This window comes from Aythya fuligula, chromosome 7 (genome assembly GCF_009819795.1).
Source record: "Aythya fuligula isolate bAytFul2 chromosome 7, bAytFul2.pri, whole genome shotgun sequence".
Classification (NCBI taxonomy): domain Eukaryota; kingdom Metazoa; phylum Chordata; class Aves; order Anseriformes; family Anatidae; genus Aythya; species Aythya fuligula.
Genome location: NC_045565.1, coordinates 21,492,431 through 21,515,088, shown reverse-complemented (window position 1 = coordinate 21,515,088; position 22,658 = coordinate 21,492,431). Strand labels below are relative to the sequence as shown.

General features: G+C 40.8%; 1 protein-coding gene across 3 annotated transcripts in view; it reads right to left on the bottom strand.

Moving 5' to 3' along the window:
* IDE (insulin degrading enzyme) overlaps window positions 1–15,896 on the bottom strand; it is a 63,074-nt gene extending 47,178 nt beyond the window's left edge. For 2 of the 3 annotated variants that reach the window (XM_032191538.1, XM_032191539.1), the window contains exons 1-4: window positions 15,528–15,624; window positions 5,284–5,468; window positions 3,705–3,912; window positions 2,679–2,848 (exon numbers count right to left, since the gene is read on the bottom strand). In XM_032191538.1, coding sequence (XP_032047429.1) covers window positions 2,679–2,848; window positions 3,705–3,912; window positions 5,284–5,443 — 538 coding nt within the window. In that variant the 5' untranslated portion in view covers window positions 5,444–5,468; window positions 15,528–15,624. Of the gene's footprint in view, window positions 1–2,678; window positions 2,849–3,704; window positions 3,913–5,283; window positions 5,469–15,527; window positions 15,625–15,843 lie in introns of those variants that run through there. The other variant, XM_032191540.1, reaches the window with a different exon arrangement.
* Window positions 15,897–22,658: the final 6,762 nt, after the last annotated feature.

Here is a 22,658-nt window from a genome sequence, read left to right as displayed (position 1 = left end):
CTTTCTCCATTAAGTTATTATCCTGTTCACCAGTGCAATCTTTACACCAAGCTTTCAATAATTTACTGTGAAGAAATACTCCACACTCGAGCAGAGCAAAATTCTTATTTAGTAAAATGCAAGAACTGGAAACAACAGAAAAAAAATCAGTCTACAACGAGTATGCTTGATTATAATCAACTTCACTCCATTACTACACAAGCACATGAAATGGTCAACAGAATCTCCAGACCAGAACTCTAATACTCTATCTACTAACTATGAGATCAGGAACTCCCTGAAGCCAAAACCAGATCATTTACAGAAAAAGCAGAGGATAAGGAACAAGATTAAAACAAGGAAACATAGCAACAAAATTTCCTTGCATTTACAGGAAAAACAGCAAGAGTAGGAGAAAACACTGGAAATTTTTTTCTGGTACACAAATACGCCCAGTGCACAAATGCTACTATTACAGATACACGTTAATACAGACCAGTGAGGCAAAACTAGCTACATAAAAAATAAGACAAGTATATTGTCCAGATATCTGGTGATTAGATAGAAGTGTAATTACAACTGTAACAGCCAACAATACATCATACAGAGAGGCTGCCTGAATCAAAATTTTACTTTGATTTTCTAATTTCACACATTTGTTAGTAAAAGCAATGATTCCTAGCAAAACCTAGAATGAATATTTAGGGCATTATGATTAAAATAGTTTGTCAATATTCCTTCCCATCTTTAAGCTGCATCAGCTTGTCAGGTCTTACAGATTTAAGCATAAAGACAACAGAAACGTGTAAGTTTTAGATAGCAACAGAATCAATAGACAGGGCAAATTAAAATAAAGTAAAAGAGCTAAAACTTCAGCTTGGTAACTTCTGTTAAGAGTACTGAAGTGCATTAGGAGGCAACAATCAGAAGACACCTTGTAGAGGTAGGAAAATGGACACTGGACGGTACAAAATTGCTGGGGAAGTACTGGACACGGTTGAGGGTACTGATGAAGAATTACTGCCACAGACAGTTACTCAGTGATGGGTGAAGGTTATTTGAGGACAAGATGCACATATGAACAAGAAAATTGAAGAATAATGTGCATTTGTTTCTGCTGGCAAAACAGGCTCCACAGCAATAAGCAGTGTGACCTAAATGGAGTCATTCTGTGTAACATCTCAGCTGGTCAAAAGGAAAAGATAAGAATGCTGACTGAAATTGTCACAAAAAACATATCACAGCTAACAACTCTGAGTTAAAAAAAAAAAAAAAAAGATCAAAGCTGGGCTCTAGCTTAGCTTTCCTGTTTATCTGATTTAGCAATGTGCTGTAATTTAATTTCAGAATCAGAGCCCAAATTAAGTAGAGATGAATATGACTACTATTACTGAATTTGAGCATGTCTCAGGTATTCTACCTTTAAAATTTCACGTGTGTCAACTCTCAAACCTTCCTAAACTGTAGAAAACTATTTTTTAATTTCTGTGTAGCACTCTGATAACATTAGTAGAAATTGCAGAAATAATCTCTTCAGTAACAGCAAAAAATTTATTTGCTGATTCAGGAAGGCCAGATTCCACCCCTCTGAGATTATAGAATGTACTTCGGATGGTTGCCTGTAATTTTCAAGACTTGCTTTCAAATTCACCTCTTTGAGGAATACTTATATTTCCCCTGGTTTCAGACAGCCTCTCTTCACTGGAAAACAGAAAAACACACACACTTGTAGCAGCTGACTACCAGCCCCTCAACTTTATCCTTCATCATCAGGTGCAAAAATATTATTCTCTTTCCTTGGGACAGAGGAAGAAGCCAGTCTTTAAAGTCCATTACCTGCCCCCCCCATCACCCTACAGATCCCAATATTTGTACCAACTGACCCAGCAAACTAACCCAGACACAAAAAAATATTCACAATCAAGGATTAAACAGTGCAGTGTCTGAATTAATGGCCCTATTAGTCTGATAGTTTCAAAAATAAACTTGCAATTAATGTAGAAAGTAACTTTGTAACAACTCCTGCCAAACAGTTGTGGTTTTAACTATAACCACCATATGTTACTTTAATACTTTTTAAATTTAGGTTTTTGGTTATTTATTTTACATGGTTACTGAGCACTCTGTGATTAATAAAGCCTGAAAAAAAAACCCTACAGCCATGGGATTGGGATTTGTCCAAGACTAGTTTACCTAGCCATCTGCTGCTGCATTTTATGCTTTCAGATTTTGCTTTTATATTCTTCTTCAGTAACTGTCACGTTACTTTGCTAATCCTTCTCATTTGACCTAGTCACTGCCACCTAGTCTTAATGGAATACTAGTTAGCAAAAAAGAGAGAGGGCAGCTAACAATAATTTAAACACAGTCCATTCACTTTACCATGCACTAAGACTTACAGTACTTACTGGATTATGAAATCCAGTCTTTGGAAAACAGCATCCACTGTGGTAATTATCAAATCATAAAGGATGCCTCTGTCCTTCAAGTTTTGTATCACTGTTTAATTTTTTTTTTTTTTTTGTCTAGCTTTGTTTGGTCTACCATGTAGAAAATGCAATAATGTACCACAATAAACATGTATGGAGGGGAAAAGATGGGAAATTGTTTCAGTCTGATCTTAACCAATTTTATCTAAACAATAACACTACATACATCACACAGAACTCCAGTGGACAAATAATAGTATTCTGACAAACCTGTTCCAAATTTACTGAAGGGATGATTGGGGTTTCCAGTAGCTTTCTCCAACTGAAACAACCTCCAGGCATCATTCATCAGATTCTTTTCATGCTCAGAATCAACAGCATTCACTTCCCTATCTTTGCAGCTTTCATCAAACAAAGGGCACAGGAAAAACTGGGCAAATCTAAATAGAAAATTTTCAATTCAAGTCAAGAGTACTGTACATAAATCGTAACAGAAAGCTTAATCCCTTCTGAAAATAGCTTTATGTATTACTTTTCAATAGAGAATTCCCAAATTCCTTAAGTTTTGACACTGATTCACTATTTTGTTTCTCATTTTAATCTATAAATGTGGATTACAACATATTCATTATACAAGGTATTACAAAAATCAACTTTATATCATAAATCTTGCATACGAAACTTCTACTGTGTTGAAGTTTAATTGCAAGAGGTTCTTAATCTTGCACATCCAGGAAACAAGGAAAATGGGAATAATTTGGTCATCAACACAGAGATTCTATGGCATAAGCAAGGGGGGAAGAAAAAAGTTTCCTAGGACATTTCTTACCAAGGGGAAAAATCTATTTTCTTTATCTCATCAACTACAATTCTACTTTCTGTCCCCTCCCACAAACCGCAGAAGTTTCAGTCATTTCCCTTGAGTAAAGGCGTCCTAATTTATTTCTGGAGTTCATCCTTCTTATGGTATCAAAGAAGTAAGAATGCTGTGACATGCACTGTATTTGATGATATAAGCAGAAAATTTGCACAATGCATATGTTCACAATCTCATTCTGTACCCCACATTTTCAAAAATATTTGGTGTAAACACAACCCTTGGACTTTAAAAATACTGTTAGCTGAAAAAATTCTGAGCAAAACTTTTGGAAGGAAAAATCATCTAATACCAGTTGTAATAAAAGGCAGTGCACTCAGGCCCTCCTTTAATAGGATAATAAACAAAGTATGAGGAAGAACTCTTATGCAATTATAGCATTACATTAAAAGATTGCTTTTAAATAAAAGTGTGTTTACCTGTCCAGTGCACCTTCTAGATGTTCGTGTGACACATCAAAGTAATAGTTGGTATGCTCTCCACTGGTGAAGGCATTGGAGCTCCCTGCATGCTCACTAAGAAATTGACTATACTCGTTCTCTTTCGGGTATTTCTTGGTTCCCAGGAACAGCATATGCTCACAAAAATGACTAAGCCCAGCAATGTTAGGGGGATCAGACAAGGACCCTACAGGAGGAAAGAATTCATACAACCATTCAGGAAAAGCAATAAAACTTTAAAGTCTTTTAATGTGCTTTATATTACTATATGTCAATCATACCAATTCTCTAGTTTTAAGTAGATATTTGGCAGCTTTATTCAACTAAACTCAATCTTAAAATAATAAAATAAAAAGGAAATTTAAAATGAGTAACTGAACCAATTAGTGTCTCAAATTACCTCTCCAGATCAGCTTGCATTGCTTTACAGAGACACAAGATCTAAACTGAAGTCCATGATTCATAATCTGTATAGATCTGGCAGATCACAATGTTCTGACTTCTATAGCTTGATTTTAATAACTGCACAGCGTTAAAAGGCAGCAATTCACAACCACAATTACGGAGGTGTTTCTCCTGTGGTTTATGGGATGAGTGATAACCTGTAATTAATTGCCGGGACACAAGCAGCTATTGCAGACCAGCTCGTAGGTGTGAAGCGTGACACTTTAGAAAACAACAGCGTGCATGCAGGAATGGAAGCCAGAAGTGTGGAAGTTTGCATCTGGAAGGCCTGCTTTGGAGTGTACAACAATGTGCAATGGGAGAACGGAGGTGAAGGCAACAGACATCTCCACATGCACAAACTGGACACTGCAGTTGGTTATTATTGTCACAGCATCCAAGAAAACTGTATTTGGGATCCTCTGAACGAGACAAGGATTTTATGCCACTATAAAACAGGACAGAAGTTTACAAAATTACTATCTGTGTCCTAATATCAACAACAGAAAGAGCTCCCAACCACAAATACAGCAAGAGGATAAAAATGCTTAGGTAACGTGTGCATACATCACACTTCAAAAGCAAGTGGGAAACTCTGTCAGTTTGAGAGATACCTCACATAAAAGAAAAGGCTTCTACTGCTCCAAAGATACTGTCTTCTACTTCTATAACCAGCATTTGTTTGCATCTTAAGCATCACTGCATTTAGGGTGTGCCTCCCCATCTCCTCCTGCAAAATAGCATCTTCTCACCTCAACACATCAACAACTTAACGTGGAAAAAAAGTTTGACGTGACAGATGGAGCCATCTGAAATAATTGTACTCACATCCGCCCCTTTTCTGCTTACAGAAGAGCTTTCATAACATGAAACTTACTCATTAGAAGTCTTTCTACAGACTGAGCTACACTTGAGTAAACACCGTATAATAAGAGTTTAATTAGCTCTTAATTTTCAACTAGATATGTCAAAGAATTAAAATCTAAATTACGGTAAAAGGCTAGGCTACCAGCTAGATACTACTCCTACCATTTTATTTGCAATTAAGGTACCAAAAGTTAAAGCATTTTAATAACACTAAAAGTCTATAATGAACACAAAATGCTTTAAATACCTATGTGCACATCTAGTGCTGCCGAAGACTTATCTGTGGTGGGGTCACTAATGAGAAGCGCTTTAATGCCATTTGCCAGTTCCAGTCCACGATATTCTCGTTTATCCTCAGGTGATTTGATAATTTCATTTGTTATTCTCTTAATAGCTGGATTGTTCATTTTGTTTTTTGTCTCCTTCTGAAGCCTTAAAAAAAATAAAAGAAATTTCACTTATTAGCAGGGCTTAAATAAAAACAATAAGTGAAAAATTATGTTAGAGAATAAGCTGCAGGTGATACAGACAGCAAGAAACTTCAATCCACGCAGAAGTCATAGACCTGGTCTAAAACTATAGTTCAGATCCTGAGGTAATTCTGTCAAAATAAGTAACATCAAAAAAAAAAAAAAAAAAAAAAAAAGCAGGTCACATAATTGAAGGATTAAATAAGTTTCATCCTAGCAGTAATTAAAAAGTAACTTACCAAAGAAATAACATCCCCTTAATTGATACAACTGAAATTGCGATAAAAATGAAATGAGTCCTATGTTGCTATCTCGAGTACATTTTCACCCTTCAGGAAAGTACTTCACGATTCTTAACTGGCAGTTGCATTCTGGATGTTGTACCTTTACAGTTGTCTTAGATTAAAATATTAATGACAACTGGGTTTGTACACTCGGGCACAAAAGGGTGACATCATTTACAATATTACCATAAAAACACAGTCACAGAGCATAATCACCATGATCAAAGAAGAGACAGCTTCACAGGTTTCAGCTTCTACTATTTAACAGATATACTACAGGACTGTTTAATGGCACATTTTGAAATGTTAATAAACAAAGTGTGATTCTAAAATGATAATCTCTGTCTATTACGTTTTTTAAGTGTGAAGTGAAAAGGTGAGACATTCAGACTCATATATTTTGGGAGATGGAGGGGAACTGCTTGACTGCATGCTAAAGCAACCAAACAGAAAAACCATCCACCCACCAATAAGCAAATCTCCGAAGTGGTAAACGAGAGAGTAATGCTTTGACACAAGCAGAAAAAAATGATGTGGTATATTCCTGTATGTAACAGTGAATGAATTCTAACCCTATTTTACAGGAAGGGTTTTAGAAAGGGGCCTGCTATAAATGTACACTGTCAGCCAAACTTAATCTTCTGTGGTGAAATGTTGCTGCTCTACTGCCAACTAAATTACTACATCAGTTTAACTAGTAGCTGCTGAACTAATTGCACTTACAAACAAAACCAGACCCAAGTTTAGCACCCCACCACAACACGTGCAGAGGCATGAGACATTTTGTATGGGTCTGGCCATACTGTACGTAGAATGAGAAATTACACGGTATTTATTATTAAAATTTTCAAGGTTATATGATTCAAGGAACTTCATCCAAGTTTTAATACTGCATCCAAGCTTTAAGACTGTATAGGATGTGGTACAAGAAGGAGCATAGTTGTCAACATACTGTTTCAAGTCTTCAGCCATGACATTATAACTAACTCTTTAGCAATCAAATTAACTGAACACTCAATGTTACCCAATACACAAATAACAACTCTGGAAAAGAAAATCTAAATTACACAGTGTATTTATGGTTTAGAATTGCAAATGGGAAAAAAAAAAAAAAAAAGAGTCAGGTAGAATCACCTTCCTACAACAGAGTAACATTCTTTGAACGGGAGCAGTTCTATCAGCTGCTGTCCCTTTGGATTATTCCCCTCCTGTTTACTGGTGGTGTAAAAACAGCATCCAGCTTGAAGCCAGGGATGCACAATCATCAGCGTTGGTGTAATATGCTATAATGTAGCTGATAAATAGTTGATTATTAACTGCAGGTTAAGGAAAGAACGTCTCTGAACATAATGTCTACAATAGAACAGGTGGAAAAGTGTTTCACAAACAGAAAATCAATATTTTACCTTTACCGGGGGAAAGTATGTATGGAGCAGGATTTATGCTCAGGAAATGAGATACGTATTTTCCAGTATACATATGTAATTGTAAACAAAAGTAGTAAGGTAGGCATTAGATCTTTGAAAAGATTTGGAAGAAGTAAAAAGATTACTTGGGAATTTACTAATAGACTGAAGCTATAAAACATCCCTATGTGAAAAAAGCACAATTACAAACAGGAATTATAATCCAAGTAAAGAAGACAAGCGCTGAGTACAGAAAGCAGCAAGAAATAAGAAGAATCTGAATGCTGCCAAACCAGAGTCATAAACAATACAAAATGACACTTCTGAACATGCTGCTACTGCATTTGAGAAGCAAACACTTCCACCAGTAAAGCACGCTTCTCACACCATGTATTTCTTTAAAAAGTGTGGTCAAATGTAATAACTGATCCATAACTTAGGTGCTGAATTATACATCTACACTCTTATTTGAATGTCATTCATCTACTAGTTTAACTAACCATGTACTCAGGCTAAACCTGCCTGGAATATTTACAGGCTTCCTCCTTCTGAAGACTTGCAGGTATCATTCAAAAATGGAGCACACTCCAAGCACGGCAACTTCTTGGCTTCTCGGTATCAGCAGCATGTATATAATGCGTGTTTATCACAGAAACGCCTCCTTGTTCAAGGGTCAGGGTACTAAATAGGAATACTCTATTACACTTAGATACCAAGCAAAATGTATCAAGTGAGAATGGGTACTCTTTTTCAGAGATTAAAGTGCCTAATTAAACTGTTCTTAATTACATTTCACTGGCTCTTCCACACAACTCTATTGCATTGTCAGATGTACGTACATAGGAGCACCACGTTGTTTCTGTATCTTCTGATTTCAGCTCTGCTAACAATTATCAGTTTTCAGTTAAAATATTCAATTAATATACCACTTGCTTATCATAACATACATGTATACTATAAAATTTCAGGGGAGAGGGAAAAATTCTACACAATTTCCTTGTCATCTGGTATCTCCTTATTTCTCTACCACCTCATTAAGTCACAGAACATTGTTTGTCCAAATGACTCATCTTTCCAATGTGATTCATCAAATTACACGGCTCCTGTGAAATCTTATGAGATTTCAATTGCTGTCTTGTGAAGCTGCACACCTCCATCTCGTTTTGTTATCATTCCCTTCTTCTGCCTCCCTTGTAGGCTACCTCCACCTTGCTAGTCAAATTTCAGTACAAGAGAAACTACACTTCTGAGAAGGTCAAAATCAGTAATTAAGCCTTCAAACCAAGGACTTAATCTTATGTCTCTTTCTTGGTTGTTATTTCTGAGAACTGTAATGCAACATTTTTTTCAACTTCAGACGGGTTCTCGTGACTAACACAGAATTACTCCCCTGCAAACTGAATTCTGCTGCTCACACAAAGGCAAGAGCAGACCAACTACATGTATGAAATACACTTGGAAGGCAATGTGCCAAAAGAAGAAAAATAAAATGTTCAAGTCCAGTATCTTCCAACTAAATCACCATTCCTCCTGGTGCTATGTTACTGTAACACAATAGCTAAAAAAAAATCATTTAAGATAGATGATTTCTACAATAACACTTTCTTAATGAGTAAACTGTAAGCTGCAATATTAACCACCCCCTCACAGGACTGCTTTTCTGTGCGACTTTTAAGTTCTCTAAGTGCAACTGCTTTGTAACAGTTACATGTTCCTTTCTTTTGCACAAGAATTCTCAAACATTACAAACCCTAAAACACTTCAAACCACTTTTTGACAATAGGAGAAACAAAAAGAAAAAAATAATTATGTATTTCATGTACTCTTTTTTTTTTTTTTTTTTTTTTTTTTTTTTTTTTAAGAAGTGGCTTAATTCCTCAAGTCACGCTGAGATCTCGTCCTGAAGTTGCTGTATCTACTCGCGATCATCACAGTCACTGCTGGATGCTGATGTCTAGTGGAAAAGAAATTCATCCACAAACTAAATGCTCTGTTTATCACAGTGCTAATATCCTAACAGAAGTATCATTCAAAGAAATATTGTCATACTACTTTAACAAATGAGAAGCAACAGAGGAAGACCCAATAAAGCACAGGCAGTGGGAAAAAATACAAAGCATTACTGAGGCACTGGGAATTCTCCTGTGTCTCAAAAACTACAAGTGGCAAGATGACTGAGACAGAAAGAAAAGAGAAAAGAACGGGGATGTTTGAATCAAGAGCAGCGTCCCGTTTCAATTATTAGGAAATATTAAACATTCTTCCTTACCGTCAAAACTACTTCACTTGTACAGGAAAGATATTAGTCAAACAGACACTGCATTTTACACTATAGCACTTTGAGTAAAATTATATTCTATTCTTTGAGGCCCCATTTTGGTAATGAGTTCCAGGCAGGCAGTCCCTTGGGACCAGAGAGGCTCTCTAGGGATACCAGGTTCCACCTGCAAATAGACTATTACAGAGTGGGACGGGGATTAAGTGATACAGGATTCTGCTGAACTACTCTAAGTTATTTTAGTAAACTTAAGTTAATTAAGAATTAACCACCGCAGTCAAGCTTAAGTTTGAACAATTAAATGACCATATTTGAAAACCAATTAACAGAAACTCCTCAGGGTTGCCTTCAATGCAAGAATGTAACTAGCTAACAAAAATAGGACCCTCAAAGCACAAACTCCAAAGTGGTTTTCAAGATCTGTTGCCGTAACAAGCTGCACGTATTTAAGGCAAATGCTGATATACAGGTCTGAGCCACATGAATGGCACTAAACAATAATCAGCTTAAAGTAGCCCAATGGCAGCAAACAGTTACCAGCTCAGCAGCTTTTGATACTTAGTTTCATGTACACTGTTGTCTTAAAATTTGGAGTTTCCTTGAAGCTTTGATACAACTGAACCCAAATTACTTTCATGCATGTGCCTGTGGGGATTTCAACATGCTCACTGTATGTTTACACTTACATACACCAGAATCTATATTTTTCCTAGTTTCCAGTTCATGCTTCATATCTTTTAAATACACTTGATAAGCTGAGTACTATAAAATAGTTATTCAAGTTCTGTCTTTTAAACTATACAAAGACCACATTAATGTTCAATCTCATATTTTGCACCTGTTCCAAACTGTGTTTTACTCATATCCACTTGTATTTTAGTTTTTTGTTTTGTTTTGTTTGTTTGTTTTTATTTTAATTCCAAACTTCCTTGCCTACTACTTACAGATCGAAACCTCTCCTGACCCAAAACCACTCGGCTCTGCCCTGTAAGGGATCGACCAGTGATACATGCTCTCTGTATTATTAACTAATCCATCTTGGTTTACAGTTCTTAGTAACTTACACGAAGCCTTCTTCAGCTGCCAATACCTGGAGCAAAAGAAGAGCTGTGTGCTTCAGCAGGAGCCTAGGGCTGCAGAACTGCCAGCCAGTGGCAACCACAGGCAGTTTTCTCACCTCTCTCGCAGTGAATTCTTGCTACTGAACCGAGCGCTGCGGAGGATTCCATGAACTTCTTCAGTTACAAGCTGGTGGCTTTGCAATAATAAAATGAATCCCCATTCTTTCACATGCCTTTACCGCTCCTGTTTTCCTTTAGCCTCTACCACCACTCACAATAGCAGCATTTGATGGCATTGTGACATCCTTACACGCATAACGGTGACGTTATCAGCAAATCAGCCAGTAATCTACCTGCTCTCTTAACCTCTTGAATCACTTTTATGCCACAATTTAAATTTATTTTTTAAACCGTACTATGTGGCCAATACAGTTTCATTTTTTTTTCCCTTAAAAAAAATCAGACAATTGTTTTTACTAAGGTCTGCTACCATGAATATCTACAAAAAAAAAAAAAAAAAAAAAAGGAGCAGAGAGGCAGAGAGTGAGTAATCTCACCAAACTAAATCAGCTCAGGTGACCATTACCATAAAGGATGCCTCAAGACATGAATCATAACTCTCTTAGGTTACAGGTTCATAAGTAGACAAATCCAATAAGCCTTCTTTTATACATTTTGAGAATAAAACAGTTGATGTGATTCAACATCCATAATCCATAGCACCAGTCTTCTGTGAATTTACTTGTCAAGAAGCTAGAGAATGCCTTTAAGATTCCAACACATTCGTGATGATGATCTAAATAAATCTGATTGCATACACAAGCAGATAGACTGCATAAGTAGATAAAAATGTTAACATTTTGAGAAGTTTAACACTTACAAACTCATCAGGAATTCAGCATGTTACTTCATAAACAAAAGCTCCAGCTACCCACAATGATTTAATCAGTGCTACCAAGTTATTAAGAACTAATCATGCAAAATCAGGCAAGTTTAAGGATGATGAATATTTATAAGGTTTTGTTATGCAGTTCATTTTGAGTAAAGTCTGAAGTCTCACTACAATGAAAGCATTTTCTGAACCTCAGTCTGCAGCTTTTTGCCAAGTCTGGAACAGAGTCAGAAAATTCCCTCCTAATGACCGTGGACGAGCAGATGCCGCCTTCCTCACTCTTGTTCCCAGAAGGGTCCAGCTTCTGCAGCTTCTAGATCACTGCCATAAAACTTGGTCTGATGCACATTTCACTGTCAATGCATGTGTGGAGACTGTACAAGCATTACCAATAGCATTAATGAGATGATAGTACGTGTGAACTTGGCAAGAACAAGGGCCACAGTAGTATTTGTAAGATAAGGCCCCAGCAAAGTATCTGGCCTGAGCGGCAAAATGATGTGGTTTCAGCTGCCCTGGGTTGGTCAAACAGGATGGGATGTACCAGCAAGACACCATAAAGCTAACTCAGTGTCCTAAAATTATATACCTCTGCTTGAACATTTCACAGATTCCAAAGCACTGGGTAAAAACTTCAAACAAAAATGCAGGATTTTACATGATTTGATTTTAGACATCTCAACGAAGGATATCAAGTTTTTTAAAAATTCTAAACCACTTCACAATACTTTCACTCTCTAAAAGCTGCCTCAAAAAATCACCAAACACATTCTCCAGAGTAGACAAGTTTTATCCAGGTTCACTAGAACAAGTGGAATGAACCTTCTCCCAGCGCTTCATTGCTTCTTTTTTATTATTATTACTTTTAAGAAGATTACTAAAAATTAGGCAAATTCCAAAAGAGTTTTGAAGCCTTTCGTTAATTAAAAGATTGGGTCATTTTAAATTTAAGCAAAACCATCTGTTTTTGTTCTTTAGACAATGTGATGATACAAGATCTGCAGAATGATTTCCCAAATCTGGCACAGTATTTTAGATTGCATCAGTATTTGCATCACAGTCTCAAATCATGTGCTACGAACAAGACTGATAAGAATAGTCTTATATGCTGCTTGAAAGCGTATTTTCTTCAGAAGCATCATCATGAATTCATTTAATCGCTTTATGCATCAAATGCTTTGAAACCAGTGGGGTTCTCCGTCACTCTTCCTCCCTCCCTGATATTTTTCTCCCACCACCCTACAGCTGCAGGGCTCGGTGCACAACACAGCATCAGTGGTGTCTAGCACACAGCCTTGCACATGTCAGGAGATGTGTAGAACTGGATGCAACACGAGAGACCTCTGTGCTTTCTTCTAGAATGGTTTTGGATGTGTCTTTCATACATTTTGTCAGCAAGTAGCACATCAGATTGTCCAAGACTCTCTGCAAAGCCAACTCACCTAACACTTTATGCTGCCATCTGTCTCAAACACTCAAGAAGAGAAACTTGTGAGGCCTGATGTAAAAAACAAGATGAGACTGAAACTTCAGGTGCAGTGCACAACAACAGAAATGCATAGAAAGATACAAGAACATACAAAGAAGATAGGAGAAAATCTAAGTTAGCAACAAAAACACAAAGAACTTTAGGACTTCTGGTCATGAAAAGTACTGTAATCCCCCAACAAATACAAGTTCTTATTTCATAGTGGATCTGAGAGAACCAACAGACCCATAACAGTGAGCAGTTTACAGAACTCAGCGATGTGTTTCAGCCACAGAAGTCCTGACTATTTACCTATTTTTGCTCTACTTCTTATGATTTTGGACAACTCAGTTCAAGTTCTACTGTTAACACCACGAGTAAACTTTTAACTTAGAGCAATTTTTTCCATTTCAGTCATTTGGGCAAGCTATAATTCTGACTCATTCTAAAAACAAGTTGCAGAATGTCAAATCTTCTAAACACAGAGCTACACTGAATCAACTTTTGGACAAGCTCCATCAAAAATCACCTTATTGTGTATATACAGCCCTAGCTCATAAATCAATGAGTTGATAAAATGTAAGAACTGAGAACATGAAGATACCCACTGACAGACCACATGTGTGCAAGTACATAACCAGAGGCACAATACCAGTTAAATCCATTCCTATCCAGACATTTTTATTACTGTGTCCTTTTGATAACTATCTTGTAAGACCGATATCTCAAAACTATGAAAGCATCTAATACAATAAAATACATCAGAAATATCAAACCAACGTGACTTCCCAAAAGCTCCAACAGTATTTTTAGTAAATGACTTCAGTAAACAACCTGCAATGACCCCTAGCTACAAGCCTAACACCTTCCAGCTCAGTGAAATATTAGAGGTAAGACTTTTTTCCCCTTCCCCCTTTCTTTTTCCGGACCTAGCAGGGCAGGGAGCTACTTCTGTATTCATCTGCAAAATGAGTTATATCCTTTGATAAAGGCCTGAAGGTACCTCCAAGGGACTCAGCCACAGCCTTACACGCAACTAAATACAGAAAGGTAAAAGGAAGAAGAAGAAAAAAAAAAGCACCCAAACATGTAAATAGGAACTCTTTTGGGGAATCCCCAACATCAGCATCATTTGATTTTCTGTTGAAAATATAATAATTTGAAATAGAATAATGTTGTATGTGAGTTGAGAAGAAGGAGATAAGAAGGTTTAACAGAAAAATAATCTTTGTTACTTGATGTGCAGTTGAAGGTTAAAAAATAAGAGAGGAGCAAAATATAAAGCTGAGAAAGGTCAAAATACGGACAAAATCCAGAAATGGAAACAGGTAACTTGTAAGAATTAAGAATCTCTCTCAATTACATGTTCTCCATCTTAAAGAAAAATGTGTAAGTGCCATGCCTACTCTGCCTCCTCTCGTTTCAGTATTTATGTAGATCCTAATTCACAATTAAATGGATGATTAATTCATGGTTGTAGGCAGTATGAAAACACAACAGGCCTACCCACATACACACAGTTAAGTCCCAATAGTGCATATATTCATATGCTTAAAGAGCAGCAGCCTAGTAGAAGAAACTACAGCTTCAGGAAAGCGTTGGCTCAGCCCGTGGATTGCGGATTGCCTCTACAACAGCGAAACACACACTGTGCGTTCACAGCATTGTGTGCACCGCAATTAAGAACAATAACGGTGCGTCTGAATGTGGACACACGAGCATTTGACAGCATGAGTCATCATAACTCACTTCTTTTCCTTATTAAAAAAAAAAAAAGAAAAAAAAAAAAAGCGCTACTTTTGACATCTCTTACTTCTGCAGCATTAAATATAGGTTTGGCGATTAAGATAGTAGAGCCAGCAGCTACAGAAGGAGGAAAACAACTTCACCCCCTTCCCTCCCCCCGTTCCCTTCCCGGAACAGCCGTGCTGAGGTGCCCCGCACTTCAACCAGCCCCCAAGCTCACCGGCCCCCAGGTTCGAGCCCCCAATTACTTCAGCAGCCCCCAGTTATTTAAGCAGCCCCCAAACTTCGCCTGGCAGCCCCGGAGGGCACAAAGCGGCGCCCGCTCCCTGCCCGCGGCAGGCGGCTCGTCACGAACTGCGGAGGCCGCTCCCATCAACTTTGGTAACTCCGCGAGTCGCTTGTTTTTAACCGATCTGGGTATTTACGCCGTAGGAAGGCCGAGGAGCTCAGCAACGTGAGAACTCTCCGGTTGTGTGTCAGGAAGACAAAAGGGGGCATGAAGGCAGGCCGGGCAGCGCAGCGCCGCGGCAGGACGGCACCGAGCGGCCGCGCGTTGTGCACGGAGGGCGCCCCGGGAAACTCGAGCCCAGCCGCGGCCGGGCAGGGCGGGCAGGACGCGGGCCTCCCGTGCCCCGCCGCCCCTCGCCTTCCCCTCACTGTTTCCGCGGCCCGGGCTCCCCTCTCTCCCCACAGAGCCGAGGCTGAAGCCGCCCCCCGCCGGCTGCCCTGGCCGCACGAGGTGCCCCCGGCCCACACACGACGGGGGGACCCGGGAGAGACCCCGCGGCCCCTCACGCAGCGCCGGGACCCGGCCCGTGCCCCGCTCCCCCTCCCGCCGCACACACACACACACACACACACACACACACACACACACACACCGTACCCGAGGAAGCTGCGCCGCTGGCTCTGAGAGGCCAAGCGGGAGGCCGGGGCGGCGCAGGGGCGCACCAAGCCGAGCAGAGCCCGCCTCAGCCCGGGAAGCCGCCGCATAGCCCAGCCCAGCCCGGCCCGGCCGCCCGGCCGCGCTCAGCACACGCCGCTCCTTAGCGCGGCGGCCGGCGGCGGCGCCATCTTCTCCGCCCGCCTCCCCTCCCCTCCCCGCCCGCCCGGCCCGGCCAACCCCTCCCCGGCGCCCTCGGGGTCCCGTCCGCCCTCCTCGCCCGGCGGGGCCGCGGTGCCGGGCCTAGCGGGGCCCGTACCTGGGGGTGCGCGAGGCCGCCTCTGCTGCCGGCAGGGCGAGGGCTGCGGCTGGGGAGGGGGCGGGGGGCCTCTGGGAGGTAGGCGGAGGCGGCGGAGGGGGTGGGTGGCTGGGCGGGGAGCCGGGGCGACTCTCGGCGCCGCGGGTGGGCGGCCGGCACGGGCCGCGCCCGGTGGAGGCGGCCGGGACAGCGGGGCGAAGGGCGGCGGGGCCGGGTCGTGAGGGGACGGCGGGCGCTGCCTGCCCGCCCTGCCGCGGGGCAGCCCGCCCGGCTCCCGGCGGCGAAAGCGGAGACAAAAGGTAATTAGGCGCCTCGTAATTTGAGTGGAGTCCGCGCCGCGCCGTCCTGAGCGGCTGAGATTGCAGATCTCGTGGTGGAGCGGCCGGCTGAGGCTTCGCTGCCCTCAGGGAGAGAAATTCCGCCCTGGGAGCTCCTCGGCAGGAGCCCGCTCGCCTCCAGCCGGCTGCCGTGAGAGGTCTGCAGCAGCAGGTCCCTGCCGCCTCAGGCGCGGCGGGCTGCCTGCGAGACGGCTTCAGGGCTGTGAATGCGCCTTTAGCTTGAACCTGCGGTAAAACCCCATGGGTTTGGTATTTGGGGAAACAGTTTTTTCATCTGTTGGTAGAGATGCCTGTGGGGAAGTCGTGGTAGTGGCCGGCTACTTTAATTCCTTTTGGGGAAAACAAAAACAAACAAAAAGCCCACCACCCACACGTTTGTAGTTCTAATAACGTGCTTTCCTCCAATGTGTCTATCTTCCTCTGTCTTATTTCTCAAGATTTAAAAATACTGAAGAAAACAGTACTTGGCTATATTTAGTGCCCAGTTTTAGTCCAGGGAGATACTGTCAACTTTTCCACTGCCTGCCTTCATTACAGCTGGCGTCTCACAGCTGGAAGTTGACTTCAGAGAACCCCACTCCTGTCGTCAAAAAGAAAGATGTGACCTGAGGAGATAGCTCAGGCCACTCCCGTATCCAAAGACGGGACTGAAGGTGTATGTAAGGTAGCTTCAAACTTGTCGGCTTTGGTTAAATTAGCTATTCAAAATGGCAGCACACTACTCCATATGGTCAACGAAATCTGTCGGGGTATTTGGGGTAGACGTTCAGCTGCTGGTTTCCACTGAGGCCTCTGCTGCTATAGAGACGCTCTTATTCGTACCTGCACTACCCGATTTAAAACAGTCGCGTCTACATCAAGCACACCCACGCTCAGGCCTCAGTTTAGACACAGAACTGTCTCACAAGTTAACTAATCCTGGTTAGAGCAAGGCTGCTGGTAGTTTTCACCTAAATTAACTGGTTGGATATAGAACTGCGTGGGAGCCTGGTTCTAACACAACATGTTAACTCCTGTGAAAATAAAGGCTATCTTTGTCCTCGTGGGATTCTAGTTTGAGGTAATCTGATTTTTCCATTTCCTAGTGTATGTAAAAGATGAGACGAGGCTGGAGGGAAACAGGATATGATAAATGGTGAGGTCTTAATTCCATCTGGTCACCATTGCCACTGCATCAGAGAGGGTAATACTGTTGAGTCTAGCAGAAGGCACACTGCCAGGTGATTGCCTCTTAGTGGTCTGTCTATGCCCTCTCTAAAGTAAACCAGGGGATTAAGAGGCTGGGTAGTTGCTCTCTTACATTGGATGTATGGTAGAAATGCACTACCTTTATTGGTTACAGGAGTGGTAGATGTGTTGAATCAGTTATCACGTAGGGGTGAAAGCTACGAGAGTGTGCAGGCAATTTCTTCCTTTTTCAGGTCCTGAAAGAGAATTTGCTGCCCTAATGTACCCTGCCTTTTCCACGTGAGTTATCTGCTCTGAAAAGTACTGTCTTTCCTTATAGATCTTACCTAAGATATACACGGGGCAATTCTGGGAAAGCAAATTAGACGTCTTCTGGGAATACTTGCATCTAGAGCAAGGGCTTCTGCCTCTCTTACTATGGTGATGAAAGGTTACACTTCATATTGTGTCAAACACCATAAAGTTTACACCTACTGCACTTTGCACCTATGCCAACTTTATTCCCTCTAAGTTTGCTTAGAGGCTATGCAGCAGCACTGATGTTTATTTAGAGATCATATTCTTTTAATTAGCCCCTCTCCGTTTCAGTTTATAGTAGCCAACAATTACCTTCATCCACTACTTTGGACATCTTTTGCGTGTTTCTAAAGTATTTTTAATATAACACCATTACCAAAACTTAACAAAACTTTCAATAAAATTCCTTTCTTAATGTAACCCAGCAACCAAAAATATTTTCCATATGAAACTTCAATTGATCATAGACAATTGTGGTATTCAGTCTTGCCTTCTCATCTGCCATAGAGAAAAACAAGTGTAAAAAACAAGTAACTGTGGAAATTATTGAAAAAATCCCATGAAGAAACCTTATGGAGTAGTAGTGGCAGACTCCTCTTCAGGATGTGTGACATAGCTGTACAGTGCAGGAAAAACAATCCTTAAAATAGGCAGGTTTGAAACTGTTTAGAACAAACCCACTATTTTCAATTCTTCCTGAAAACTAAGAAGCAGAAAGTGTAAAACACTAAGTACAGTTGTGACATGCTTCTAATGGAAGCATATTTTTCTGCCTACCTAAAATTCTGGATTAAATTCAAATTGTAATTGTATATAAACGGGATTTGAAGAAATCTGGCCTCAGGCTGAAAAAAAGCATAGATTATAGTTATTTCCACTCCAAAATAAATAGTGGCAATTTCATGACAAGGCATATATGAAAAAAAAAATTAGTGGTAACTGCCAGAATATGTTTGCTCCTAACTGTGCATCTGACTTCCCTAACTGAACCTTTATATGTTAAAGAAGTCATGTATAAAACATGAGATGTTAAACTGCAGTTGTGTTACAAAATAGAGTCAGTAACCAGCTACTAGGAAAAGTCTCCTATCTCTTCCTACAAAAATAACTTAGTTTCTGTCTTCCTCAATGGCTTGTTAACAGAAGCATTTAACCCCTGTAATTATACCAGTATTGTTTAACTGGCATAACTTCTTCTATTGTAAGACATTTTTTCATGTGTTTAGGTACTGAGAAAAAAAAGAACAAAAAAACATTCTTTAGTAGTGTCAGATATTTTTCTGCCAGTACGATTCCATTTTCCCTGTTACAACTTTCCTAAACCCCCATACTCATAGCTAGATAGAGTAATTATACCAGGAAAAAACAAACAAGCCAGCAACTGCACAGAGGCCTAATATCCTAAGTGACCACTCTTAACCAGTTTCAGCAATAAACGTACATATAAACATCTTTCTTAATATACCAGAGGTTGATTTGTATTTTCAGGACAGTTTTCCTATTTAAAATAGTATTCATCTGACACCTTGACACATTTTTGTTTCTCAACTTGTTTGGCTTCTGGGCTTTTTCTGATAGTTCTGTTGTAAGTATAATTTATTTTTCCCCTCTACATTTTGTATTTGTATATATGATTGATCTGTCAGTGCTTATGTTTCAGAAGAAAAAACAACTGAAATAAATGCTTGAATAATTTTGCCTTTGTTTCATATCTGTCAGATGTTTTGAGATTTACTAGTTACATTAGTATCAACTTAATACTGAACTGAATGCAGAGTTAAATGTGCATAACTGAAAGAAGAATATGAACTTTGCTTTTTATTTTTCTTCTTTCCTGTTTTTTTTTTTTTTTTTTTTTTGACAGAGATGGGAGATAGTTTAGGTGTGAGATAGATTATTGGTGGGCCATAGGGCTAGGGTGCCCATAGAGAAGATGAATTATGAAGACGAATTAAAACCTGTTATGTAGCAGTAATGGACAAACGGTATTCTTAATAATGTAATTTATATTGCTATACTCCCTGCTTTTCCTCAGCATGAAGCATGAGTTGCATGTAGTCAAGGCTTCTTCCTCTACCTTCAAAAACATCTTAGTGCTTGCATGTTCATTTTAAGAGTTGAATCTGTTCCAGGGGTTCTTACTCCGGAGGCTGTAAACAAATTTAAATGGGCTATATTAGTCTGATTTGGTTTTGGTTAGATAAGAGGAAGATGCTGAAACTAAGAAAAATAAGTGTGACTTGCTGATGTGGAGACCCTACTCTAGCTCACTTCAGCTTCTATACTGTGTACCATGTTGATAATCAAAATAGGGTAGGTGTTATTAAGCCTTGAAGGAGCCTTGAACTCTCAACCAAGCTTATAATTTTTATTAATTATTATCTCTCCATTACTATAGCCTTTATTAATTCTTAGCTAATCATGTTTGGTGTCAACAATTCTGTTTGTCAAGCCTCCATACCTATAATTATCTAGGTCATATTATTTTAATCCTATGAAAATACAGATTTTGTTGTTGAAACATGCATTGTCCATGAATATAACTATAAAACATTGACTTCTTGTTTTCAAACTTTAGTGAAAAAATGTCCTTTTTGGTCAATAAATAGGGATTAGTAATCTCTAATGAAATTAGTATATTGGTATCTGTGTATTATTATGTAAATTATTTTCCTGTAATGCTTTTTGTGATTCTCTAAAAAAGGAAAAAAATGTCACGGAACAATGTACATGCATTCTTAAAGGTTGTTCTCTTAACCACTGTTTAGACTAAGTATTCTGGTTTCTTTTTTTCTCATACTTGTTTTTATTGCTTGTGAAATGCCAGCTCCCTGTTACTGTTTGTGTTTATAACATATTAGTATCTTTAGGCTCAACATAGTCTAAGAAAATGTATGACCTAAGCTATAAATTGACTTCATAAAACAGAACCATGGTTATTAAACTGTATGATTTTTTTAAGCTAACTTGATTACCGGCAAGAGTTGTTTGGACCTACCACAGCTGTGGCAAAGGTATCTGTGGGCCAGATTCAACTCCTAATAATTGGATTCCTGTTGTTTAAATACAGGTTTGTATGATCTCCTAATCTCTTTTATGTTTACGAGAGACATGTTTATATTTTGAGCACACATCTGACTAAAGTAGGTCATCCTTTCATACCAGAAATGAACAAACAGGCAGAAATGAGATGAAAAGACCTCATCTGTCAGTGTTGCCTTCTTTTGTATGATCTGTGTGATGGAGTAGGGAGAAAAAGGTAGTTCTGTATGTTTGTACACCTGCATTCAACTTCTTCAGCCTAGCAGTAACTCCTATACACTTGTCTGTATGAATTATTTTTACTCCTAGCACCCATGCAATACAAAAAGCAAGTAAGAACAATTCTGGCCTCAATATATTTGCAATGGATATTGCTTTGTATTCCATTAGTTTTCCCACCTTGTTAAATCTTAACTGAAACAAAATGTATTATTCTATTTTAGTGTTTCACCAGAGGGTCAGAGGGGTTCAGAGAGATTCATCAGTGTTTCACCCACCAAACTCATTTTGGTTGGAAAGTTAAGCTTCAAAATGTAGGAAACATAGATTCTGTAGTTTTCCATGCTTATAAATTAAAGGCGTTCTTCTACAAGCTGTCTCTACAGAATCATTGCCTTATTTCTAGGTTAGAGCCCAAATGATTAAAAATGGGTGTTGAAGGGCAGTAATTCGTCCAGCAGTTATGAACTTAAAAATGCCTATCCTTGCAAAGTAATTTTCATGTAATATATTTGCTGTATATTATAGAAAATATACATTAGTGTTTTCAGTGACATTCAAGCTATAAGGAATGAGGTGGAACAAAGAGCAAATACTGGCTCAGAAAGGTTGTTAATGAAAGTTGTTATTAATCACTAAAGATTTTCTAGCTCGTGTTCTGTCTCACCATCAGCCTATATTTAGAACATCAGACAAATTTGTTGGATGTTCATGTTCTCTGAATCAACGCCTGCTCACAGCAGACCAGGAACCAACACTTCGTGTCCTTTCCTATAAAAATAACACGTCTGTGTTCTTGCTTGTTATGAAGTTGATTAGCTCTGACATTGCTTTAACTTTTGAGGTAAAGGGCAGAGGAGCGTAGCGTGACGCTGCTTCGTGTCCCTGTCAGAAAAATTCCTGCGAGCCTTGCAGGCTAGGGTTCGCTTCAGTACCCTGAAGAACTCCCGGAGGAGGTGTAAGTTCCCAAGCACCCGTTTTACAAAAGAAAGAAAAAAAGGGGTGGGGAGGGAACTTGCGGGGTTGGGGCGGGGCGATGCTGCTGCCGGCACCGGGGGCGGCCCTGCAGCACCGAAGCGGGGCCGTGCTGGGGTTTCTGGAGAGCAAACCCCCCCAGAGCAGCGCAGCCTCGGCGCGGCTGTCCCCTCAGCAAGGGAACCGAACAGGGCAGGGAGCAGAGATCTCCCCGCCGCGGGGGCGCCTGAAGGGCCCGGGGGCTGCCGAGGGCCCCCGGCCGTCACCTCAGCGGTGACAGCGCTGAGGTGACGGCCGGGGGCCCTCGGTCACGTGACGCCTCCTCCGGCCCGCCCGCGCACTACAGCCCCCAGCACGCCCCGCGCTCCTGGGCGGTGAAAAGCGCCGCTTCCGCCAGCCTCTTGCATCATCACCGCGGGCTCTCCCGCAGTTTGAAACCGCGTCCCATGGTGCTCCGCGCACTCCCCGCCGATTGGCCGGGCCGGGGGGGGTGACGCATCTTTCAAACTGGGCGGCGGGGCGCGCGCTGGCCAGCGGCTGCGGGGCGGGCGGCGGGCGGTTGGCGGAGGCACAGGCACGAGCACGAGCACGAGGCAGCTGCGCCGCGCTCCGCTCCTTGGCCGCGCCGCGCTCGCGCCCGGTCCCGGTCCCGGTCCCGGTCCCGGTCCCGGTCCCGGTCCCGGTCCCGGTCCCGGTCCCGGTCCCGGTCCCGGTCCCGGTCCCGGTCCCGGTCCCGGTCCCGGTCCCGGTCCCGGT